The 20,089-nt window shown below is 41.2% G+C and overlaps 2 protein-coding genes across 5 annotated transcripts; one reads left to right on the top strand and one right to left on the bottom strand.

Annotated features, from left to right (window-relative positions):
* Positions 1-927: 927 nt before the first annotated feature.
* Positions 928-4,167, bottom strand: LOC140592301 (uncharacterized). The gene is made up of 5 exons (XM_072715585.1): positions 3,380-4,167; positions 2,348-2,497; positions 2,133-2,258; positions 2,003-2,029; positions 928-1,901 (listed from the first exon to the last, which is right to left on the bottom strand). Exons 1-5 carry the CDS (start codon positions 3,447-3,449, stop codon positions 973-975), a joined length of 1,302 nt encoding a protein of 433 aa, XP_072571686.1. The 5' UTR covers positions 3,450-4,167; the 3' UTR covers positions 928-972.
* A 42-nt stretch (positions 4,168-4,209) lies between these two features.
* LOC111860012 (hepatocyte nuclear factor 4-alpha-like) lies at positions 4,210-19,697 on the top strand. 4 transcript variants are annotated; one of them, XM_023843251.2, is made up of 15 exons: positions 4,210-4,350; positions 4,540-4,738; positions 6,718-6,893; positions 9,248-9,513; positions 9,667-9,789; positions 12,130-12,254; positions 14,531-14,702; positions 15,435-15,529; positions 15,812-15,918; positions 16,683-16,838; positions 17,263-17,350; positions 17,677-17,829; positions 17,985-18,221; positions 19,139-19,255; positions 19,458-19,697. In XM_023843251.2, exons 6-15 carry the CDS (start codon positions 12,140-12,142, stop codon positions 19,592-19,594), a joined length of 1,377 nt encoding a protein of 458 aa, XP_023699019.1. In that variant the 5' UTR covers positions 4,210-4,350; positions 4,540-4,738; positions 6,718-6,893; positions 9,248-9,513; positions 9,667-9,789; positions 12,130-12,139; the 3' UTR covers positions 19,595-19,697. The 4 variants fall into 4 exon arrangements, with proteins under 4 accessions (XP_023699019.1, XP_072571688.1, XP_023699020.1 ...); XM_072715587.1 differs by lacking the exon at positions 6,718-6,893 and having other exon boundaries at positions 4,540-4,652; positions 9,335-9,513; XM_023843252.2 differs by lacking the exon at positions 6,718-6,893 and having other exon boundaries at positions 4,540-4,652.
* The last annotated feature ends 392 nt before the right edge of the window (positions 19,698-20,089 follow it).

Raw genomic sequence — 20,089 nt, 5'->3', positions numbered from 1 at the left:
CTTGCTCCATCTCGCCTTTAGCTCCCCAACCACTTTCCTGACAAATAATTCGTCACACTGCGCATGCGTGAAATGCGTTAAAATTTTTTACGTAATTAACAAAAAAATAATTAACGTCGTTACTGCGTTATTTTTGCTATATATATATATTTATATATATATAGCAAACTACATAGTGCTTAATTAAGGGTTTACAAAACAAATTTACATACTTGCTTTCCATCAAACACTGAGATGCATGTATCTCTATGTTGTTTGAGTTTTGGGTCAAATGTAGGGTTCTGGTGAAGGTACATTCTGTTGGACTTCAGTGTTCCTGATACAAGATAATTTTGAAGTGCCTATACCAGATTAAGAGAAGTAAATAACAGGCTTTAATCAATTGTCAGCTTCAAGTATCACAACTGTGAAAACTATTTTTTACCATAATTTCCTCATCTGTGATTATTCTGACCACTAGTCCCTCCCGTACAGCAGCATGTACACTGGAGACAAAAAAAGAATTAGACCTATAACCAAATAATGTTTTCTTAATTAAACGTAATAATATTTTGTACCTTTCATATGGATATGGCTCTGAAAAATGACAGCCACAGCTGAATGGGGTATCTGTCTCAAATGTGCTAGTGTCAGTCCCTGCACACTCACTGTGCAGCCAACCACTGCAGTTGTCACACTGCACCCAGTCTATGGTTTTGCCTTGTGGGTGCACTGACCTGTGAACACAATTTTTTTTTTAATATCTACAAATTTTAAATTGTCCAGACACGTTTGATGTCTTACTTTTAAAAAAAGGTCTTACTTTTTTCTGATCTTTTGATACACACAGGCATAAATGTCCTGTGCAAGGCAGCGACTTCCAAAATTTTCAGTTTCTTTTCGTCTTTTTGGTGCAGGAAGACCCTGCTAAGATAAAGAGTCTTTAAATCACAGTTTGTCAAAGGAAATTTAATGGCTATAAAATAAAAGCCATCAAGGTCCAGGACAATATGAGCACACTACCTCCAGTGGTTTAAATGACTCTGGAAGAGGCTCTTCTTTGGTGACGAACTCATGTGGGAGATCTTTTTTGTGTGTTATTTTAATAACACCTGCAGACCTTTCAGCACACTGTCTGAGGGGTTCCTCTGTTTCTGCGACTATTTCTTCCACATCATCAGTATCAGTATCCTCCAAATTTAAATTAGCAGTTGATTTAAAAAAACATGGATGTTCCTGAAACATGTACCACATAGAAAGGTACCTATGTGTACAACTGGCTCTTCGCTTTTCTCTGCACTGGCAGTGCCACTTTCCTGACTGACTATCAAAAGTGACACGGGTCCTTGCAAACTTGCACCAGTTGTCCTTCTTATTTGTAAACACTGAAAAATAAATTAATCGCTCAGAAATGCTATTTTCATCCCAAAAAACTGGGAAAACACAGTCTATGTCTTCAGAATGTGCTTTTGCATTCATGTCTAGACATTCCTTTTGTGCAGTTCTTGAGATTAGACCTCTGTCACTCATTAATTGAAGTGATTTTTCTGCCAGAAGAGGGGGGGTCGTATATGCCAAGGCTTTGTTGGTCCTTTCCAGATGCTTGCATTCCATCCCTGGATTACCTCTTTTTAAAGCATCTGCCATGAAGTGTCTACAAACATCCACTTCACAGGAAATTGCCTGAGAGAGCACGGACTTGCATACATGAACCGGCACCCTAGGTCCATAGCGATCTTTTGGAGTTACAAAAATTCCATTCTTCACATCAATGCAAATAATAGGTTGTCTTTCCTTGTCATGCTGCATCTTTTCACTTCGTAAATTAGAAATGTGGGCTAATTTTAAACGGCAAACTTTACATTTCAGGTGATTAGATTTAGAGTGGTCTTGAGCAGTGGGTAGGTCTTTTGCATCTCCAGCTGTAGGTGTAAAAATGAAAAGAAAAAGTATGAAAAGGGGCTCTCTGAAAGGACATAAATAGCAATAAATTGTTCAAAGAAATAGTATAAGAGATACTTACTTCTTCGACTCCCAGTAACCACCAAACCTGTTGAACACAAAAACTTGATTATGTTTTTTCCTCCCGCTGACCTATTGTTTTAACAAAGGAAAACACAAGTTGTTCAAATAAAGAATTCATTAAAACTAACCATGATTTTGGAGATGCTTCCTAAGGTCTGATGATCTGCTGATTATTTGACCACACTTTGGACAGTGCCAGTGGCTTCTTTTTGCTACTTGCCTCTCAGCACAGAAGCATGGTATAGAAAACTTGTCTAGGAAAAACATCCATATACATAAACATGCATACAGTACAGAAAACCGTAACAAAAGAACCGTAACAATAAAAATATCACATACTCACCAGTATCATTTTCACTATAATGTACAGCTAGCTTCAAATGTCGGCTTAAAAGATGGCCATGCGAAGCTTTTGCCTTTTGACAGTAAGGACAGTCAAGTTCCGGTCTCAGGGAAAGCAGCTCCTCTTCAGAACTAAACTCAAACACCCTCTCTGAAAGTTACAGAAAATGGTCATCTTCAATTTTCTCTCTAAACATACTTGCCATTGAACATTAAACATTTGCTAAAAGTTTCTGTAAGGACCACCAATTAAAATAAACTGAGAAAGAGTAGTATCTGCTATCCATCTGTTGTACAAGAACATTTTTTTCTATGACTTATGTCTGTGGTATAAATATTTGTCACACCGAGCCAGTAACTTGTGTGAAATATGTCAATCAACTTAACCATTTAAATTTCTTTCACTCATATATTTTGTAAAGACGAAACAACAATGTGGATACAACAACTGTACCAGAATAGAAATTATATTAACAATACAGTCGACCCCCGAAATTCGTGGGGGTTACGTTCCAAGAGCACCAGCGAATTGTGAAAAAAAATATATACAGTACTAAAAACTGTATACAGTTATATTTTATATGAATATTTAGTTAAATTTACGTTCAAATTTCTGTTACAAAATTAGTAAATTGTATTTTTCTTAATAATGTAGCACTAAAATGCATGAAAAATGATAGATTGCCACGAAAAAAGCAAAAGAAAACATGCGGAGGATATTTGCGGTTTCCGGGCTTTTGCAGGGGTTTCCGCGAACAATTATTTGTTAGATTCTAAGAAAAAAATCCGCGAATGACTGAAGCCGCAAACTCTGAACCGCGACTTCGCGGGGGTACACTTCACCTGATAACTTTTTACTGTTAGAACATACGTGGAATGGAAAAATATCAGTGTTATCCCTTATGCTTAAAGCATACTATTTAACAATAATTTCTTTTACCTATGAGCATTAATTTACTTGACTTCACTAAAGCTATACACAAAACAAGCATGAATAAAGCATTTTAATAGACACACTGAAACTGAAAATTACCTGACATGGTTGACGTAGACAGCTCCCAGTCAGCTTGTGATACTTCTCTTTCAGAGTCACAACTGATCATCCTATATACCTTAACTTGTTGAATACGTAGTAAGGTTTTACCTAAAAAGTGGACTGGGTTTCATTGCTAATGTATAATATTGTAATTAAGTTCTGGTCACTCCCTTTGTATAAATGAAGTTTTTGTTATCTAGCTCCTTACCTCCCGGTTGGTAGGTGCCTCTCTACCGCGGCAGGCACTGTTTCCGAACGCACCTGCCACTATTAAACGCCACTAGCGACGGACAAAAGTGGCAGCTGCCACTCCTCTACCCGTCTACCGCAGTAGGGACTGTATCCGAATGGCACCAGCCACTGTTAAGCGCCACTAGCGACATACAATCATTGTTTCCTCAAATATGATCTTAAAAAGATTTAAAAAGATCAACAACAATAATACCATTCTTAGTCATACAAACAACACACAAGTGCTCTATTATTTTTCGTATTCCTCTCTGGCGTAGCTGATGCACAGAATCTCTGGTTTCTTCCAGGAGCGGTTGGTAGGTGCCTCTCTACGGCGGCAGGCTGCCACTGAACGGCACCTGAACACTGTTAAGCACCACTAGCGACAGGCATAAGTGGCAGCTGCCACTGTGGATCGAGTGGTGGCTGCCGCTATCTCCCAGCAAACAATTTTCGGTTCGGCAAATATTCCGTGAATGTTCGCAGTAAGGGTTCAGTCCCAAAAAGGCAGCTGGCAGGCGGAAGTGACATCAACGGCACCCGACAAGTCAGGTAGCGGCAGCTAGTGACACCCTGAAGCTAGCAAGAATAAACAAGCATAATGAACCGGAAGTACTTTCGTTTTCATGGTTATAACAGAGCATTTTTCAAATTAAAAACTTACGCGCTCTACGAGCTATCAAGGCGGACTTGCGGCTTTGTATTGAGTCTGCTGGTTTCTCGTGTGCGAATTGAAGGTAAAATTTTATATGATATACTTCACATTTTTATATCTAAATTTGCTTATTCGTTTACAATTACCTAATAATTAAAAATAAAAAATATATATTTCGTCTTTAATGTTTTGCATTTGACAGATTTATGGAATTGTAAATTAAATTTCAAGTTAAATATAATTGTTTTGGGCTAATTCAAATTGTCTACAGTGATGGAAGACTACGGGACTGGATTCCGGCACAAGTTGGAGAAGTGGCCACGATCTTCCATAACGGGTTTTTTTCACAAAACCTCTATTCCGGAGATTGTTGAAGGGAAGAAGGTGAAGCGTCTCTTTCACCACTAAACTACAGCAGAAATACGTTTCCTGACGTTTTCCTGACGATTACTTTTATGCAACAACATATGGTATAAATGTTTGTGCAGTTCTCTTACTTTTTTATCTTGGATGGTTAAAATTTACTTAAAATAAGTAAGGAAAGCTGTGTAATAAACAAAATAATTTACGTGTTTTAGGTATAAAATAAGGTAAATTTATAAGTTTCTCAATGTTTTTATACATTTACTTTTATTTATGATAAAATTTGGCGATGTAAGTATAATATATCACAGCACTTATTATCATTCTTGCACATAATTCACCATTCAATGGATTAATCGCCTATTAAAACCGAACTTTTATTTTGACACAATAAGAGGATATAGCGACCGGAGGTCTCCCTCTTATTCTTGCCAGCTTCACACTGCTGCGGCAGCTGCCACTTAATTCTTAGCGGCAGCTGCCACTAAGGAGCTTGGCAGCTGCCAGTTCTTAGTGGCAGCTGCCAGTTCTTAGTGGCAGCTGCCACTAAGCTCCCCCTGCTCTCCCCCCTAGTTCGCACCCTGTGTGTGTGTGTGTGTGTGTCAGCATGTCGGCTGTGTGGGCGCATTTCGATATACTGTATCTAAGAAAGACACACGGAAAGCCGTTTGTAAAGCGCGCAAAGCTGAAATTTCTAGAGGGGGTGCATCCACAAAGACTTTCTCAACGTCGGGATTAATTTATCATATAAAGCCAAAATATCCCGATCGCCATGCAGAGTATGAAAGGCGAGACCCTTTGAGCACACCTACTGTGCTGAGGGCGAATGGGTAAAACTTACTGGGTGGAAGAATATGAGCATTGTTTAAAGATTTCATATTGCCATTAATAAGATCATTGGAGTTTCAATGAAGAGCCCACTGAATGACATTTTATGAGTTGCTATTTAGAAACAAGAGTAAAAATGTATGTTGGTTACTATTTTTTTCACAGAAAATATTAAAGTTAAACAGTAGACAAACCAATTTACCCGAAAATGAAAAAAAAAAAAGTTGTAATATTTTATTTTTTTGAAGCTTGAAAACCCAGTTTTGTCTTTGACCCGGGAGTGACCAGAATTTATATTATACTGTGTATTCCCCGCAAAGTCACGGCTTCAGCTTTGGCCTTAGAACCTGACTAATTATTAATCCCGCAAATTCGTGGAAATAGCAATTAAAGAAATGTTACATATGTCAGGCATTTTAGTGCTTATTAAGAAAAATATAATGTATACATTTTGTAACATAATGTGAACGTAAATGTAGCTAAATTTCCAAATAAAATATAACAGTTCAGATAGAACACAAAATAACCGTATATTGGTCCAGCGTTCCGCATCATAACAGTGCTGTTATTTTGAGTATTTGACTGAGTGGTCTCCTGTTTTTCATTTTGTTCACGAGCAGCGGGTGACTGTCTCTGTACCCCGGCAGGCACTGTATTCGAACGGCACCTGCCACTGTTAAGCGCCACTAGCGACGGACAGAAGTGGCAGCTGCCACTGAGAAGTGGCAGCTGCCACTGAGAAGTGGCAGCTGCCACTGAGAAGTGGCAGCTGCCACTGAGAAGTGGCAGCTGCCACTGAGAAGTGGCAGCTGCCACTGAGAAGTGGCAGCTGCCACTGAGAAGTGGCAGCTGCCACTGAGGGTCTGCTACTTGGGTCTGAAATAAATGCATTAATATTATTTACATTTATATATGTAGGCTAAAACTTTGTGCGCTTGTAACAGGCGAGACACAAACGTAAGCACAGACGTTTTATAGACGGGCTCTTAATGGGGGTGCGCCGGGTGGGTGATTGAGTCACTTAATTCAGTTGGTGAAAAGCAAAGTTGACGACAGAAAAAAAATCAAGCTTGTGGAAGCAAGACAGTCTAAACAAGAAATCAGCGAGTTACATATTTGTAAAAACTACAAAATGTAACTGCAACGCATTGCATAAATAATGCAGCGATTTTCAAAACTGTCTTTTGGTTCTTAATGCTGGCAATCTAGAGTGATACGTGGAGTACATTATGATCAAATTCATCTGCCCCCCTAACAGAATACCTGGCGCCAGTCTGTCCACCCACCCCCCGGTTGAAATGGTCTGGAACTGCCACAGCATGTGGTCTTCCTTTCAACTTCATGGTGTCTCATACCATCCCAAAACAGGCATATAGGTGTAAACACGCAGAGATTACGATGATGACTTCAACACGATAATGCTGTGATTAAATGGTGAGAACTTTTACATTTAAATTAAGGACCATTTACTTTAACGCTAGAACCGCCAAGCAAGACGTACCTCCTTTTGTTTGCGCTAATGTGCCAACAGCAGGGAATCCAACACCTTTATCCAAATCCGTAATGTTCCTAACAGAGCGACTGCTCTGTCCTGAAATCGTACAACCTGTAAATTTTTAGACGCAGTATGTATTGTACAAATACTGAATACATAGACGTAGTTTATTGGTGATTTCGTGTTCGTCCAAGTTTTCATCTTGTAAAACTGTATAATGTTATTGTTTATGCAAATCAACTCTAGGAAAACAAAATGCACGTTTTCAGGGTTGTCATAAGTCTCTCGCGTACGGCGTGACACGCTTTCAGGCTCATGCTCACGCAATAAATCTTAAGGCAAATTCATATTATTCCATCATAAACCTAAAATTAACTGCATCAAAAGATTTGGGGTAGTTTGCAGACGCTATACAGACGGGTTTCAATGTAATGAAACAAACATACATGTAATGCGTGCGCATGTGTGTGCAGAATTGTCTCGAATTGAACGTCTCACTACAGCCAGCCACCCTGTGTTTTATTTGAAATGGAAAGTAAAATGCAATGTTTTCGGTTGAAGCTCTTATTTTATTACCGGTGTCGGGTTAAGTTCAATTAATCTATTTAAACTAATACTTAAATCAATGACCACTAAAATATATGACATAAACATGACTATTATGGGTTTTACGGCATTTTTGGGGTGACAGTAAGTCTGCCGCTGCGAGGATCACTGACTGTCCCATTGTTCTCTTCATGGATGAGCGGTATGCTAATGCGATGGCCCAATAATAAAAACAAAAGGTGCGAAACGCCGAAGTATCGCTGCTGGCGCTTAAAGGAGGTTCCGCCGGATCAAGTGATAGTGTTTAAAAACAGCCCTTTTCAGCTATGCTGAGCTCGTATATCAATGCACATTGATGATTATGGGTAGAGAGAGTTGCCCTGTGTGTGGCGCTGTTGCCTCATACCTCTAGTGTTGGGGCTCGAGTATCACCTCAGTGTGTGTGAAGTTTGCATGTTTGCATCTCCCTGTGCTGTATGGGGACACTGTTTTGCTCCTGCAGTCCAAAAACATTGAGTTAAGCAACTCCACATTGCCCGTAGAACATGGTTCGAATTACATGGGAGATGAAAAGGACACGATCGCCCTTGAAAGCCTCCCCTGAGACCTTTAGGGGACGCTCTAAAAATGTCCACTTTTGTGTTAAAGGTTATATTTTATTTTCGTAAATTATGGTTTCCGAAATAAATAAAAAACAGTACAAATATGTCAGTGTTCTATGTTTATTCGCTCATTACATTCCATTAAACTTCGTATGTGCTTCTTATACTGTTCTTGTATGAAATGTTACAGTATTTACTGCCTGCAGTAATAATAGCACAATGTTTTTTGAGGTAACCCTGTTATTGACCGCGGTGCCGTGCACTTGTCTGCGCGTGCATGTGACGGGACAATAGGGCTCCGTCGAAAGCCGCTATGTAATTCGAACCCTGCCGTGGAGTATGACTGAGTGTGTGCTTGCGTCCTGTAATGGGATGGGATCCTGCCCGGCGTGTGCCCCTGTTTTGTGCCCTGTGCTGCCCCCTCTGATCTAGATAACTGGTTTGAAAATGGATAGATTCATTATTATTTAATATTATTTCGATCTCCAGACGGGGTGCATATGTGTATAATACGTACACTCTGTGGTGTATTCAACCATAGAATGATGTGCGTTAAAATTTGCTTACTACATATAGACCACTAAAGTAAATCATAGGCTGTTGCGCTTGTAAGGGGTTCAACTCATGGTTACTCAAGAGTTACTCAGAACCCAGTCCTGCCATCCTGGACAGTGTATGAGCAGTGGCATCTATAGGAACAACCAAAGTTATCTATAGTACAGGCATACTGAGGATTGTTTTGTGCTGACCTCTACAGATTAATTCTCAAAGAAAAACAGCTGTTAATTATTATTGAGTCATTATTGCCAGTAGTGACTAATTTACAGAAAGCTTTGCCATAAAATGTCACTTAAACTATTGGTTGTTTTTTTAATATATGAATTGCTACTTACATTTTTATCTGTTTATGGCTGAACTGATAAGTCTAGATGTATCTATACTTAGACATGCCATTTAATAAGTGGCAAAAGTGCTTTATACTGCATGTTGAGAATATCACTGCTTGAAAACTGCATTCAGATATATGGTGTGTTTAACTTATTGACATGTCTCTTGGAATTATGGGAATTTGCATGTCTATGCCATGGTATGGGAATGGTGAGGAACACAATCCATTTACTGAATTTCACATGCACTCCCTTTAGAATATCCATTGGTGATGTGCAGTGCTTGAAGTGGGAAAAAATAAGTGCAGGAACTCTAATTTTCTCGGGCCACTGTCGCTGCGTCAGATCAGTTTCAGTAAGTACCGGAACGCAGAGAAAAGTGGCAGAACCCAAAAGACGAGAATACAGAAGTTCTGGAACTGCGTTCCGCTGCGTTCCGGCCCACTTCAAGCACTGGTGATGTGGTGATGGGCACCATCCATCAGCTGGAGCAATATACCATTCTCGTTGTGGAACAATCTGTGGTAAGCATATTCACACCATAACCCTTTAGTGGATAAGCGATTATGGGAGATGGATGGCAGATAGTGGTGATGAACATGATTTTAATATCAAATGACATGAACTGTAACAATTTATTTAAAAATATATATGTATAATTTATATGTATGTTTCAGTTTCAGCATTGTAAACTTCCACCTCTGATGGCTGTATGATCAAAGGCCAACCAAAAAGAGACTTGGTGGAAGTCAACTGCCTTGAGTGTGTCATTTTGGAGGAAGAGACAGAAGCTGTTTTCTGTGAGCATCGTCAGACGCCGTCAGCCATTGCAGTGGTCATTCACCAAAAAAACATGTATCACTGGTATTAAGAAAACCTCATGATGAGAAACTAAGTAATTCCCAGTAACAGTGAAAATGGTTCTACTAAACTCAGGATTGTTTTCACCTATTTACTGTATCTAGGGCACTAAGTGATACAGCTGTACCAAAGTCACTTTCCCTTGGCCATTATTCCTGCAAAAATGTCCACTGACTCCCCAGAAGCCCCTAGTCAGAATGTGTGACTGAATGAAGTGTGGACACGTGTTACACATGTGAAATAAATGTTTGCATTACCAGAGTGCTGTATGGCCCTGTGGAGTAAGAGTCTGTCTGTGTCTGGAAGGTTGCTGAATTGAATCCCATGCTTGCTAGAGCAATCATATCACTACAAGGCCCATAACCCCAAAAGTTGTTTCAGGGCAATTGGAAAGATGGCCGCCCCCAAGCTTTGCTCTGACTTGTGTTTTTATGTGTGACTATTTTATAGCAGATCAAGATGGCATATGTGAAAACCAAAGAGGTCCTGTATACTTATGTGGGTACAAATGTGAATAAGGTGCACCAGCATTTACAGGCAGTTATTAAAGATAGGAGGATGTCATTGGACACGTGCAGCACAATTACAGCATGTTGTCATAGTTTAATCTGATCTGTCCACAAAACACCCAGTATGGGATGCCAGTCCTTCACACGGCACACACAGAGTTGACAGCTTCCACCCATCCATCATGGTCAGTGTCGTGGGGGGGCCTGGAGCCTATCCCAGGCAGCACAAGGTGGGGGTACACCCTGAATGGGATTTCCTCTAGACTGTGAGTGGAAACCCATGTGACACACACAGAATAGGGGCAGGATGGAAGCCCCCCCAAACCTGGAGGTATAAGCCAGAAGTTCTGTCTACTCAGCCACCATGAATGTATGAATTAATGTGATACATTACATATCCAAACAAACCGTAAATACAAGCACTATTTCGAAGGCATCGTCGCCCTTATCAGTAATATCCAAGGCGTGAGTGGGCCATTCAACCTTCCTTATCATGGAGAAAGTAGCTTTCAGGTTGTGGTGTCTTCTAATCATTGGTCCGATTAGTGAGTAACGGTCTGACCTTGGAGATAATGTTTTATTGAGCTTGGTTTCGCTGAGTTTTGAGAAAAGATGACGACGCATGAGATACGGAATGAAATGGCCACGCAGATAAGATACTCTCCTCGGAGCTGAACCGGTTCACTGTGTTGTGGGAGCCTACATGTGAACAGGCAGGGGTGCCGGAAAGGGGGGGGGGGGTAGTTAGGATGATTCCAAGAGCCCCTGAGCAACAGGGGCCCTAAAGAATTCAAAATATTATTGCATTGGCATGGGCTGGGAGTCGAATAGGATGTGCCTTCATGGGGCATTTCCAAGACAATTCTTTTTGTTTTAAGGAAATGTATGCAGCGTGATAAGTCAGCATTGCCAAAACTGGTGTTTATAATTCTGCAATGTGAACTTTGCAGTTTACTGACTTACAGTATGTCTGACATACTTATTTGTGTAACGTGTCGTTTATCACCTTCCTTATGACTGTGTTGTGATATCTAGTATCGCAGCAACATTTTTGAAAGGCTTAAATGGTTTTAAACATTAGCCAGATTATGGGTGTAACTTTCATTTTGGTCATGCTGATGGTGAGTAACACACAATAATGAATAATAGCTATTTATTTTAACTCACAATGTAATATCATTAGAATTGATTTTAACAGGTACAGGGCTGTTTTTGAGGTGATACCATCCTACCAGCTGCTTTGGGATATAAAATTTACATTTACGTAGCTCCGCTGTACTGAAAATGCGCACCAGCTCTACACTGAAATTTGCTCTACATTGGTCAAACAGTGATTCACCTGTTACAGCCAGTAGCAAATATGAAGGTATTTCATTCCTGTTGCTTTTAATCCTGTTGCATTGTATCAGTGTGGTTTTTCATACCACAAATACATCCACTATCTTTCCACAAACTCGACCACATAGTGTGTATTTAATGCATCCTTCTGATCTAGCTGTATCAATACAGATACTTGGATGTAAAATCACAGACCAAAAACAGCTCCAGAGCAGCAGCTGCATCTGCTGGCTACATATTAATGCACCACCCCACCCCAAAGGTCACCTTGAGACACGTGCAGCCAGTCACTTGAGGAATCCTCTACATCTTACCTTCACAGGTGCTCTCTGACATGGGAGGGCGGGTGGGACCGCCTAGGAGGAGTTGGGGGGGGGGGGGGGCGGGGGAATCCCTGTTATCAGCAGACGTGAGCCTCTCACTTGCTGTCAGGTGGCTGAGGATGACTTTGTCAGGAACGCTGTTAGACATGGAGATGGTGGATTACAGCGACGCCCTGGACCCGGCTTACACCACGCTAGAGTTTGAGAATCTCCAGCTTCTCCCCGTGGCCCTCGGTGAGTCTGCCGCTAAAACTCCAGTTTGCGAGACCAGTTTCCTCTGACAGGTTCATGCGTACATATACATGTGTATATGTGTAATTTGAGGGGGTGGTGCGCTGGCCTCATGCCTCTGGGACCTGGTTTCAAGTCTCTGCCAGGGTTCCATGTGTGTGGTTCCCTGTGTCATCGTGGGGTTTCCTCCACAGTCCAAAAACATGCTGAGGTTGGTTGGCGTTACCAAATTGCCATAGGTGTGCATGTGTGAGTGAATGGTGTGTGAGTGTGTCCTGCGATGGGTTGGTGTCCCATCCTGGGTTGTTCCCTGCCTTGCACCTGTAGCCTCCAGGATAGGCTCCAGACCCCCCATGACCCTGAATAGGAGAAGTTTTACAAAATGGATGAATGGAGTAATGGAGTAATTTGAACTACTGCAGAAGGAATGAATAAATATTGAATTGTTCCATGCTGACTGGAAGGATAATTGATGGTATTGTAAGCATTTTGTAACAATTTAAATGTATGTGTTCGTTTTCAAGCTTATTTATTTAAGTACACATTAAACACTTGCTCTTTTCTGGAGTTTAATTGATCCTTTGTGTTATTTTTTTATATTAAGTTAGAAAATTTGTATCAAAATCAGAAATAACATTTTCAGCAGTATGGCATTGTCATGGTATTAGTTAATGCTGTTTTTTCTTTTAGTTTGTTGAAATAATCCTCTTGATTGTGTATAAATTAGAGAACTATCAATCCACAAAACTGTGAATAAAAACACTGCACTGCATTGTGATCAATGTGGTTCCTATTGCATATGTAGACTTACTATTCCCTTTGATCAGAATAAAAGCAATCAGCGTATTGAGTGACGTGATCATCAATTCCCATTGTTAAGTAAGTAAAATAGTGTAGTTAATACATCTGTCACTGACTGGCTTTCAGTGTGCCCTTTGTTTACCACAGGAAAAAGCCTTAATGTAAATGGTACAGCTACTGAATGAGGAGTTTAATTTTATAGTGTGTATTTGGTGTGCTGCCATAAATCATTCATACAATGAGTCTTTTATTTGGGAAACAGGATTGTTTGACATACATTTTAAAAACGCATTAGGCTGAAAGGTACATGTGCTTTCTTTTAAATATGTTTTAAATATGGGTAAATGTGATGAGACACAAAGTAAAAAAGTACCTGAAAGTATTGTCACTTCCTGTATGAAAGGAGATCCTATCATTGTATCAAGTGTCCCTGATGAATTCCTGTTTGTTTGATTATCATCGATGTCCTTCTGTCCACAGTCACTAATCTTCCCTTTACTACGTGTTTTGTGACTTGTGCTTCTACGTTTAAAGGGGTTTTAATGGAGTGAATGTGAAAATTTCCATAATTTGCTATTTTTTCTGAATTTGCGTTGTACACAGTATGTCAATATGCAGGATTTTTTTTTTGCCAAGCTTGCAGATGATTATTTGTAAGGATTGCCTTTGATAATATCCCTGTAAGGCAGGTGTATGTACTTGATTATAGTCAGTGCTTAACTGCTTGCCTGTTTAACGATTTAACTGATGTGATATTAGCACGGAGGATATTAGGTTTTCAGAGGGAATGGACCCTGTGTACATCTGGCCCATCAGGGTCAGCATATGACATTTCAGAACCACTGTCCCAACTTGTCCCAATTTGTCCCTTCAGATGTTCTACAGTAACAATAATCATTCATCCATCTCCCAACAACAAGAAGGCCTAGAGCCTATCTCAGGCAGTGCATGCACACACACATGCGCGCACACGCACACGCACACACATACACACATATGTATTTATATCTTTGCCGGGACCATCCATTCATTTGTATGGGAAAAACCTTAATCCTTACAATGACGACCTTAACCCCTACTCAGCCGTAACCTTAACCATAAATAACTAAACAAAATACAAGACTTCTTAGTTTTTTGATTGCAGTCACAGATATCTATTAAATTGAGTTTCCCCTAGTGCTTGTATTTCCCCGGGGACTGAAAAAGTGGTCCCCACAACGTCAAAATGACAGGTTTTTATGATCATTGTGGAAACATTTAGTCCCTATAATGGAACCCCCCCCCACACACCTGGCTACTTTAGCCATTTAAATTTAATTAACTGCATGTTTTTCGACTGTGGGAGTAGATTACACTACCAATTGGAAACCAACACAACTTAGGGAGAACATGCAGACACTACAGTTATGGAGCAGAGGCATTGAGTTAATCTATTGTCAGCAGAATCCATTTTGACACATAGCCTCCCCTGATTTCAGACTCCCCCGTGGTGAGCGCCAGCGCACACGGAGCCACCTACCCTGAGCCGGGCGCCCTGTGTAACATCTGCGGAGACCGGGCCACTGGCAAACATTACGGCTCCTCCAGCTGCGATGGCTGCAAGGGCTTCTTCCGCCGCAGCGTCCGCAAGAACCATGTCTACTCGTGCAGGTGAGACTGTCTCATTCCTGAATATACATCCCATTCATAAGTGTGTCATTCCTAAATGTGCATCCGATTCTAAAGTGCACCAAATGGTAAAGTGTATCCCATTCCTAAATGTATATTCAGTTCTGAAGTGCATCGTGCATCTCATTCCAAAATACATCCCAAAGTGAAGTGTGTCACTTTCCTAAATGTGTATCCCCTTCTTTAGTGTGTTCCATTCTTAAGTGTGCTTCATACTGAAGTGGGTCCCATTCCTAAATGTGTCCCATGCCTTAGGGGATTCCAGTATTGAAGTGTGTCATTCCAAGGTGCCTTCCATAGTGAAGTGTGTCCCATTCCAAGGTGCCTTCCATAGTGAAGTGTGTCCCATTCCAAGGTGCCTCCAATAGTGAAGTGTGTCCCGTTCCAAGGTGCCTCCAATAGTGAAGTGTGTCCCATTCCAAGGTGCCTCCAATAGTGAAGTGTGTCCCATTCCAAGGTGCCTTCCATAGTGAAGTGTGTCCCATTCCAAGGTGCCTTCCATAGTGAAGTATGCCCCATGTCTGCCTGAACCAGTACTCATGATAATATTTCACTCCAGATACAGATTTGTTAGAAGTATCAAGATTTTATACAATCTGTGATCCAAATCTGAGATCCAAATACCGACATTACTGGTATTCTTTTCTCATCGACTTCAACCTTTGGTTCATCCATCTGATAATTTGTACCTGTTTGCAATGTTTCATTGTCTAGGTTCGACAGACAGTGTGTTGTGGATAAAGATAAAAGGAATCAGTGCAGATACTGTCGGCTGAAGAAATGCTTTCGAGCAGGAATGAAGAAAGAAGGTCAATATATGTTAATCTATCTCACCATTATTCTCCTGTCCTTATCTGCCTAAAAAGTGATTCACAGCTGGGGGTTTTTGTGAAGAAAGCAGCTCAGATTCAGATGTAGGTTTTCGAAGCTGGTGAGTTATAAATAGACACCGCTGTGCTGTTAATCGTTTGGTAGGGTAACTAAGATTGTATTAAGCGTACAAGGAGTGGGTTTTTGGTGCTGAAGAAGTGGAACAGCGATCTGTGACTCCAGCGATGATGACGTGACTCCTCTGCCTGTTTCCCACCCAGCGGTGCAGAACGAGAGAGACAGAATAAGCAGGCGGAGGTCAGGACATGAGGATGCCAGCCTGCCCCCCATCAGCGCACTCGTACAGGCAGACATGCTCTCAAGACAGGTACAGATATGCGGGTGATCTGGATTTATCACATGTAGCCTCAGGGAAGAAAGTATCCAGTATCAAAAACAGATTATAATCATCTAGATTATATATTATATATGATTATCTATTCATCCATCCGGTTTCTGTCCAATTCAGGATCACATAAAAATTTATTTCACACTTTGTGTGAGTGTGTATAAGCGGTTATAGAAAATGGATGGATGGATGGATGGCGGCAGTGTGTGGCTCTGTGGGTTGAGACTCTGTGCTTGTGATCAGAAGGTTGCTGGGTGAAATCCCATGGCTGGTAGAGTGATTTTACCATTGGGCCCTTGAGCAAAACCCATAACCCCCAGTGTCTCCAGGGACCGGCTGACCCTGAACTTCTGAAATGGACCTCACTTTTGATAGAAGCATCTGCTAAGTGTATTTGACTTTCTTATGTCCCGCCTTTCTGGGATGTGTCCCTGACAGTAGACCATGTACTATAAATGGGGGTTTTGCCCCAGATTCCTTAGCTTATTAAACACATTTGAAGACAACAGCAATTTTGCTTGTGCTTTGAAAATTATTGTGATGCAGGGCTTTATGTCATGATTAGAAACAGAACCAGTAGTTGAATAATACCATATACTCCAGCAGATACACAGCACTGGGGGCCCATTTTGTAGCACAATAAATATTGATGTTATATTTCAGATTCTAACATATCCAGGAGTGTTACTTCCTGTTACTTTGGTGAACCGCTATACAAGTGAGTATCATGGATTGTGTCACAGATATCGGTACCGGATTCGCTCCTACACGGGGACATCCGGATTAGGAAGGTCGCGACCATCCCAGACGTGTGTGAATCCATGAGACAACAGCTGCTTGTACTGGTAGAGTGGGCCAAGTACATCCCCGCCTTCTGCGAGCTCCCGCTGGACGACCAGGTGAGGCTCGGTGTGCAGCAGCCAGTCTGGTGGGCGGTGAACAAGCTTGCATGGCTGTCTGACCAAGCAATATCCACACCTCAATACTAGAGATTATATGACGATGCCTAACTAACATGTTTTACAAAAATACAAATACTAATTCTTTATAGGAAAATCAGGAAGAGACAGAGGCTTAAAGAAATGTCCAAACCAATTTGTCACACTTACATAGCATGTTTTTGGCTCAGAAAATGGTCATAAGTTTAAGATTATAATATTTTCCTTTACTTAAATGCTCAGCTCATTGGTGGCATTTATAGCAGAATAACCACAGGGAAACAAGGTTTCAGCCTCTTGTCTCTCCCTCCCTCTGTTTCTCCCTCTCCCATTCCCTTCTTCCCTTGTCCCCCTCTCTCTTTATTTTTCTCTCCCTCCCCCCCAGGTTGTTCTACTGCGTACTCATGCTGGGGAACATCTGCTCCTCGGGGTCATCAAGAGGTCAATGCAGTTCAAAGACATGCTACTTCTAGGTAAGAATCATACAGGTGTATTAGGATAGTCTTTGGCAAATTATCATTTTATTTTATTAAATCCTGTGATTATGGGGACATTATTTTGGTCAGCATGAAAAGAAGATTGGTTATTTTGCTATGTAATCATGCATGTAAAGTTGTGAGGAGGTAAAGAAAGGTTAACTAACTACACGACCAATGCCTAACCTCAATGGTTCTGTGAGAACACTTTATCTGTTCTTCTCATGGAAGTTGGTGGTACTTTGACCTAAAGTTGCTGTACCGTCAGCTTCTCGCTGGCTCGCCATTCTATTTCGATCGATATTTCATCCTGTTTTCGTCAGGAAATGGTCAAATCATAACCCGGAACTGTGCCGAGCTCGAGGTCAACCGGATAGCGACGAGGATCCTGGAGGAACTTGTCCTGCCTTGCCAGGAACTCCAGGTAGATGACAGTGAGTTCGCTTGCCTGAAGGCCATCATTTTCTTTGACCCAGGTATGAACTCCGACGGCACGTGACCCCAACACAGTCAAAACTATTTGCACGCCCACTATTCGTAAAATGTTTCTGTGACGTAACTTGCGAACAGGCCAGAATTGGGGCTGTATTTAAAAAAAACATTGTTCATTGTCCCATGTTGGTCTCTGCAGACGCGAAGGGCCTGAGCGACGCGCAACACATAAAGCAGCTAAGGTACCAGCTGCAGGTCGGCCTGGCCGACTACGTCGCCGACCGGCAGCAGGAGTCTCGCGGCCGATTCGGCGAGCTGCTGCTCCTGCTGCCCGTGCTGCAGAGCGTGGCCTGGCACATGATCGAGCAGGTCCAGCTCGCCAGGCTCTTTGGCTCGGCCAAGGTCGACAGCCTCCTGCAGGAAATGCTGCTGGGAGGTGAGGTCACCCCCACCGCCTGTCCTTCATGCGTGCCACCCGAAGCCCACTGAGGAAAAATCCTGCGTCCAATAGCTGCTCACTTTGTTGACCGAACAGTGTAGTTAATGCCAAGATAAACAAGGCTTACATTTGCACTACAGTTTCATATTTTAAGGAATAATCTAGCACAGGCACCTGACTGAGGAGTTTACACGCACATTTAGTCCCTTTAAGACTGGCTAACCCCTGTAGCTCAGAGTGAGGATGTGAGACATGGTGTGCAAACAAAGAACAAAAACAGGAACATGAGGGGGATGGGGGGGGGTTGCGGAGGAAATAAGATCCTCTGTATAAGTAAGATATACTGTGACTGTAATACATGAAGGGTTGGTTGCAGTGGAGCAAATTCATAGTATAATTCCAAAGTAGTACTAATATTATTTAACACAGGAAACTGACTTATTGACTCCCTCACACAAAGAGGTTAAATGAATCTTTTGAGCAATCTGAGGAGGCATGGAAATCATGAAGGTCAAGCTTTATCAACGAAATGCTCAGTTTTTAAGCAGAACCAGTGCACCATTTTCTGAGAAAGTGGTACATCACTTCGTCCAGCTATACAAAAAGAATACCGTTTTTTTCCATGCATGATTGAAATTGAAGAATCCAGATGGATTTCTGTTAGTTATTTCTAGCAGAGGACACTGTTGAAAGTTTTAGGATGTAAAACCATGCAGCTTTAGTCTGGTCCTGTCAGACATTGCAATTTGAAAGATTGCAAGAAGTTGTTCATAAGAATATTTGCAGTAGTGTAAGACAGATAGTGTTTTTACCCAGAAAAAAAATTGAAAAAATTAATTTGTTCATTTTTATATTTAAATTCAAGAATGCAAGACTGCCCTAGATGATTCAATAATATTATCATTCATTCTCAGGTTTGATGAATGAAACACACTTTGCCTCTCCTCTTCTACATCAAAATGGAGTCCCAGAGTGCCTCAGCAATAACTGTGTGGTGGACAGCAATATGCTTTTGAGTGATAGATTGATCTGTGAGTAGAACCACCCTGCCGAGTTTCCAATTTAAAAATGAAAACACCTTTAACCCAAAACTGGATCTGTCTAAGTTTTGTGTGGTTTTGAGGCCTAGAGATCCGAGTCTGCAGGTTTTCAAGCCAGTTTATTGCAACAACATAAATGGACAAAACTATGTGCTACACTGTGGTAAGCGAATCCCCTTCCTGTGTTCTACAGCCTCTCCCGAAACACCCCTCACATCACCATTAGCAACCTCCGTCTGCGAGCAGTACAACCAGGGTGATATCACCATGCTGCACAAAGACGTTCCACTTCTACCCCAGCACATTCCCACCAAGCAAGAGAGCCACTGAGCCTCCTCACAGACTGGAAGCCACCTTGGCCCTGATTTACCTCCTAATTTCTATGGCGGTGCTTGTAAATAACTCATGGCATGTCAGGCATGCATTGTAAAATAAATTAGTTTTTAAAAGTGCATGGGTCAATCACTTAGTCCTGATTCAAATCTTTTTTTTTTTTTTACCTTATTGCATTAAGAAATAATGATACTTTACCACACTGGAATTGTATGAATTTTTTGAGAAATTTTAAGGTATCCCAACTGCCTCAAATGAAAAAAGTCTACTATTATTCCTGCAAAACTGAATTACAGCGGTCCACACAGAAACCACAAACAACAAATTGAGCATTTTTCAAACCGCATCTCCATGGCCAGTAAAATGTGACTTCTGGCCTTTCCAGTCATATTCAGTTCTTACTCATCCTAACCCAGAAGTTCTGACACAAAATACTGAGTATATAGTTCCCCTTCTTTAGGCACAGATGCTAATAGACACTCAGCAAAAAGT

The sequence above is a fragment of the Paramormyrops kingsleyae genome, chromosome 8, assembly GCF_048594095.1.
Source record: "Paramormyrops kingsleyae isolate MSU_618 chromosome 8, PKINGS_0.4, whole genome shotgun sequence".
NCBI classification, from domain to species: domain Eukaryota; kingdom Metazoa; phylum Chordata; class Actinopteri; order Osteoglossiformes; family Mormyridae; genus Paramormyrops; species Paramormyrops kingsleyae.
This window is presented reverse-complemented; position numbering and strand designations above follow the sequence as displayed.

Coding starts and splice junctions, on each gene's coding strand:
- LOC140592301 (XM_072715585.1), bottom strand. CDS start 3,449: ATGATCAGTTGTGACTCTGAAAGAGAAGTATCACAAGCTGACTGGGAG. Junction 2,030..2,132: donor GAAGCATCTCCAAAATCATG/GTTAGTTTTAAT, acceptor TGTGTTCAACAG/GTTTGGTGGTTACTGGGAGT. Junction 1,902..2,002: donor GGTTACTGGGAGTCGAAGAA/GTAAGTATCTCT, acceptor TTACACCTACAG/CTGGAGATGCAAAAGACCTA.
- LOC111860012 (XM_072715587.1), top strand. CDS start 12,140: ATGACTTTGTCAGGAACGCTGTTAGACATGGAGATGGTGGATTACAGC. Junction 17,351..17,676: donor CAAAGACATGCTACTTCTAG/GTAAGAATCATA, acceptor TGTTTTCGTCAG/GAAATGGTCAAATCATAACC. Junction 18,222..19,138: donor GCAGGAAATGCTGCTGGGAG/GTGAGGTCACCC, acceptor ATTCATTCTCAG/GTTTGATGAATGAAACACAC.